The sequence below is a fragment of the Lactuca sativa genome, chromosome 4 (genome assembly GCF_002870075.4).
Source record: "Lactuca sativa cultivar Salinas chromosome 4, Lsat_Salinas_v11, whole genome shotgun sequence".
Classification (NCBI taxonomy): Eukaryota; Viridiplantae; Streptophyta; class Magnoliopsida; order Asterales; family Asteraceae; genus Lactuca; species Lactuca sativa.
Genome location: NC_056626.2, coordinates 38040259 through 38045042, shown reverse-complemented (window position 1 = coordinate 38045042; position 4784 = coordinate 38040259). Strand labels below are relative to the sequence as shown.

Sequence of the window (4784 nt, the reverse complement as noted above, 5' to 3'; positions counted from 1 at the left end):
TGCGTTTTTAATGCTTTTTACTGCAATTATAGAGAAATCATACAAACAAATCCTTTAAATGGTGTGGTCATTGCTTTATTGATGCGAAGGTGTTTTAATGACATGGTTTTAGACTACCGCCGCACTAAAAAAACATTATACCAAAAAATATGTTTTGTATTAGTGACATCGTTGTGGATTAATCGGTGACCGGTTTGTAATATACGGAAAAAGTTTATTATTTTGTTAGATGTATTTATAAGACTTGAGGATGTGGCTCGGCAGTATGCTTGGCAAGGTGGTGGCAAATTCGGCGTACGTACATGGCCCCCCAAAACATGACACCACTTTTTAAGTCTGAGATTGAGATAGGACTAATTTTGTTATTTTCTCTTAAAAAATATGTGGATATGAAATTTTATAAATTAGTTATTTCTCTAGTTCTTGAGCATACAATACACATGCAAAGATATATCTAGATTTAAAGCCATGTAAGACATTTAAATTTGTTTAATCGCAGGGATGGTGCTGGTTTGAAGCCACAAAGGAGGACGAGCACGGAACAAGTGTTCTTGTGCATCCATAATGGGACCGATGCTACCATCGGACATATGATAAACTCCAACATCCCCTCCACCTCCATTCGGCAGATCACGGTATGGCTCATAAAGATCATCAGTAAAGTAGATACAATCGGGCTTTATGCCACCACCTGCATCAATGGCGAATGATGAATTGAAACCCAAAAACACAGCTTTGTCTCCCAAACTGAGGAGTTTCGACCACTTTTCATCATCCAAACTGAACACAAAGCATTGAAACCTCTTAGTGCTATAAGGTCCATAACGACGAAACTCCTCGCTATGTTTCTTGTACCACTGATGTTCACGTGTAACCATTAGCAACTTGTCATAACCCCATTCGAGAAGATAAGCTGATTGGAGGCACGAACAGTCGAATTCTTTTCGTGGTAATGTTGACAATCGATTCAAATTTAGAGGACCTGGTCCACAACTAAAAACGTCACATTCGTAGATTGATCCGATGGTTGTCACTGTGTATAGCCGTTTTCGCATGTTATGATACGTAATGTCGAGAAGATGTCCATCCCAATCAGTTATACGGCTCCATGAAACGTCACCAAGCCTGCAAAACCCTAAAGTTTGGCCCCAGATGATAATAACGCGAAAGTCAGGCTCCAATAACAAAGGGTTTGATGACGTAAAAACTACTTTCCTCATGCAGTGCCCATAGTACATCCACTCGTCTTGATCAAAGTAGAGTTCCTCGAACATATAAAGCTCAGGGAGATCGATTTGAGTACGGGAAAGTGGATGGATGAGCTTGGCGTAGAACTCTTCTTCACCGGTGGTCAGTAACCACCCATGGGTTGATATACATCGTTGCCAGTGAGCCTCTGGTAGTTGCACCTTACGCATCGTGCCGCTTGAAAGAAGAAAGAACTTACGGTAATTTTGATCATTGTCTTCTTCGGTGTTGGACTCTGCAAGCATCAACAATGGAAAGCGAGAAGGAAGGTGGTGTATGAACTTTTTGGTTGTCGTGGCAGAAGATCTCCATGAACTACAAACACAAAGAAAATTGAGGAAATCTTCATAAAACTCGAACCTTCCGGCGATCTTGTTTAGAATCTCCGGCAGAAGATCCGACCAAGAGGGCATTGTCAGAGAATTTGGATTGGAATCTTGGAGTAGCGTGGGCCGGTAACTGGATATAGATGGGTAAAATTATTTAGATACACTTATTCCAGACAAATATTGGTGCAAAATGAACCTGGTATGCATCTTGGGTTAGATACAAAAAGGTTTCTTGCGGAAATCAGGCCGTCCTTTTTTCTGATCGAAAGTCTCACATTCAACCTCCAAAAGCTTTGAAGAAACAGCGATATATACGTATTGGAGTACCATTGGTTGTCGTCGCTTTCGATGACTCGAATCATACATAATTGCTTCTTTTACTTGCCCATTAATTAAATCGACGATTCAAAAGTTATCACACATTTAAATTTAGTAGAACCTTCATGATCCACGCTGTTAAAGATCCAAAAATTGTTATCCTATAAAATTGTTTGTTAATTATTCCGGTTTGAATTAGTTTGGTTTTGTGGATGTTAAAATACAAAGTAAAATGAAAATGATGAAAGTCTCATAGTGTTTGGGTTATGAATTTTCTATCCTAACTATAAAATACTAATATTTTATGTTTTCTTCAAGAGCGGAGAAGAGTTGAAAAAGGGAATGTTGAGCGCAAATAGCCAAATAGGAGTTGCCCGATTAGATCATTAAGTCGTCGCTTTCTAATTTAATTAATTTTTTAGTATTTTTCATGTTATGTTTTTTCAATATGTTTTATTGGTTTGTACATTTTGTTTTATAAAACTGAGTACTTATTATGAATGCATTCTTTCTTTTTAAAATTAATATTTATAACCCTATCATGTCCTTATGGCAGCAACAAAAGGAAATAAATGCACTTCAATATATTCAAAAGCCATAATTATTCTTAAATGCTGAAGCAAGTGAAAACTTGAATCATATCGGTCTAGTTCATTACAAGTATTTGTTTTGTAGGAAACTTGACATGACTGTCTATTGGGAGTCCTTGTAGATCGCATATTCATATGAAGATAATATGGACACATTGTTCCTAGTGTACGTATAATATGCTAAGATTTTCTTCTAAGACATATGTTAGCAGATATATTTTTCATACATTTGTATTTACTTTAGGGTATTGTTGTATTTAGGCTTGTATCGTTTAGCCCATTGTACGTATTTGACCCATGTAGCCTCATGTATTTATACTCTCATTATTGAAGTCATATGACGAGAGGGTTTTACAGATTATCATGGTATCAGGCTTTACCTCTAACCCTAGCTAATCTCGTTCCTAAGTCAACCTACTCTTCTCTTGACGTTCTTCTCTTCTTCTTCACTTGTTGACTGTTTCTTTCTTCTCTACCCTATCAGTCGAAAGCAGCTCCTCCACAAAACCTACACACAAGGCGTATGGCATCACCAACATTAAAACCTATGTACCACTCATCCTCGATCTCTCTACCTGCAACTACGACCTCTAGAGTGACCTTCTCAATGCACACTGCATTGCATGTGGGGTTGCTGACCATATTGATGAAGCATACGACCCCCCCCCCCCCCCCCCCCCCCCCAATAAACCTCCTACGGACTGGGACTAGAAGGAACTCGACAATCTCGTGAAACTATGGCTTTTCGGTTCTATCTCACAAAAGTTGATTACCCTTGCCTACTTCATCAACGTCACTGCTCGCAGAATTTTGGTGAACCTACAATCCCTCTTTTATGATGATAAAGAGTCGGTTTCTATGAAACTAGAAGATGAACTCAGAAACATAACTTTAGGAGACTTAACCATTCACGATTATTGTGAGAAGATAAAGAAGATCGTCGATATGCTTGAGGGCCTTAGTGAAAAAGTCAAGGATCGTAGTGTTGTACTTCATGCATTAAACGGTCTCCCAGCAAGTTTGAAAGCGTCGCCGGAATCCTCCGCTTCTCCAAACCTCGGCCTACGTTTTCTAAGATGTAATCCATACTCTTGGTTGAAGAATCGAGGTTGAACAGCCACCACATCACTCTTCCATCGCATGAAAATCACCCTTCTTTGCCTTCACTGTTTAATGTCGCTGACCTATCTTCGCCGTCGACCCGTGGAGGTAGGGGCAGATCCTACCGAGGAAACAATTCCCGTCGCGGTTGAGGTCGCAACAACCACCATTGGCAGCAACCCCCCCGATCCAACTCCTTCTAGTTAGTAATCGTGCATACCCCAACTGGGTGGGTTTATTCACCTCCGCCCCATCCCTTTCCTTCAATACGGACCCATCTGATCCAACCCAACAAAATTGGGCCTTTCCTCCGCAGATCTCTCACCCGACATATTTACCGAACCAAAACTACAACAAGCCCACTTCTAGTGGGCCAGGACTTCTCGGCAGCAGGCCATCTACACCTCAAGCCCATAGCCAGTATTTTGGCCCAAATCAGCCACCGTGACCCTGACTTGGTAATGATCAACCCACATCGCTCCCAAATTTATTCAGCACTACATCTTTAAATAATCCGAGAAATAGTGGTTAGGTCATGGACATAGGAGCAACCGATCATGTTCACGCCAGTGCAGGTATACTCAAATCTGTCTTTAATAATCATTATCCTCGCTCTATTTATGTCGGTAACGGTTCTGCAATACCAATTGTGACCATGGGACACTCCATTTTTCATATTCCAAATATTTATCGTACCCTCCATTTACAGAATGTCCTTATTAAACCCAATATTATTAAAAACCTCATATATGTTCGTAAATTTACTACTAACAACAATTGTTCTATTGATTTTGATCCTTACGGTTTTACTATTCTTGATTACCAAACTCGTCATCCTGTCATCCATTGTGACAGATCTGGCCCTGTCTATCCTGTCACCAGCTCCACCAGTCATGCTTTCATCTCTATTTCACCCACCATTTGGCATCAACGACTTGGTCATCCCGACGATCAAGTCTTGAAGCATCTATTCTTTAGTAGTTCTATTTCTTGTCATTTACCAAAAAATAATGTATCTTGCCAAGCTTGTCAACTTGCCAAACACACTAGACTTCCCTTTGCTTTATCTGATACTAATGTTTCTGCACCCTTTGAGATTATACATTCTGATGCTTGGACATCTCCTATATCTAGTAATGGTGGGTTGAAATATTATGTCTTGTTTCTTGATCATTGATACGTGTATTTCTATACAAAC

The 4784-nt window shown here is 39.8% G+C and overlaps 1 protein-coding gene across 1 annotated transcript; it reads right to left on the bottom strand.

Annotated features, from left to right (window-relative positions):
- Window positions 1-367: 367 nt before the first annotated feature.
- Window positions 368-1764, bottom strand: LOC111891974 (putative F-box protein At5g55150). The gene has a single exon (XM_023888036.3). It carries the CDS (start codon window positions 1659-1661, stop codon window positions 480-482), a length of 1182 nt encoding a protein of 393 aa, XP_023743804.1. The 5' UTR covers window positions 1662-1764; the 3' UTR covers window positions 368-479.
- Window positions 1765-4784: the final 3020 nt, after the last annotated feature.

Coding starts and splice junctions, on each gene's coding strand:
- LOC111891974 (XM_023888036.3), bottom strand. CDS start 1,661: ATGCCCTCTTGGTCGGATCTTCTGCCGGAGATTCTAAACAAGATCGCC.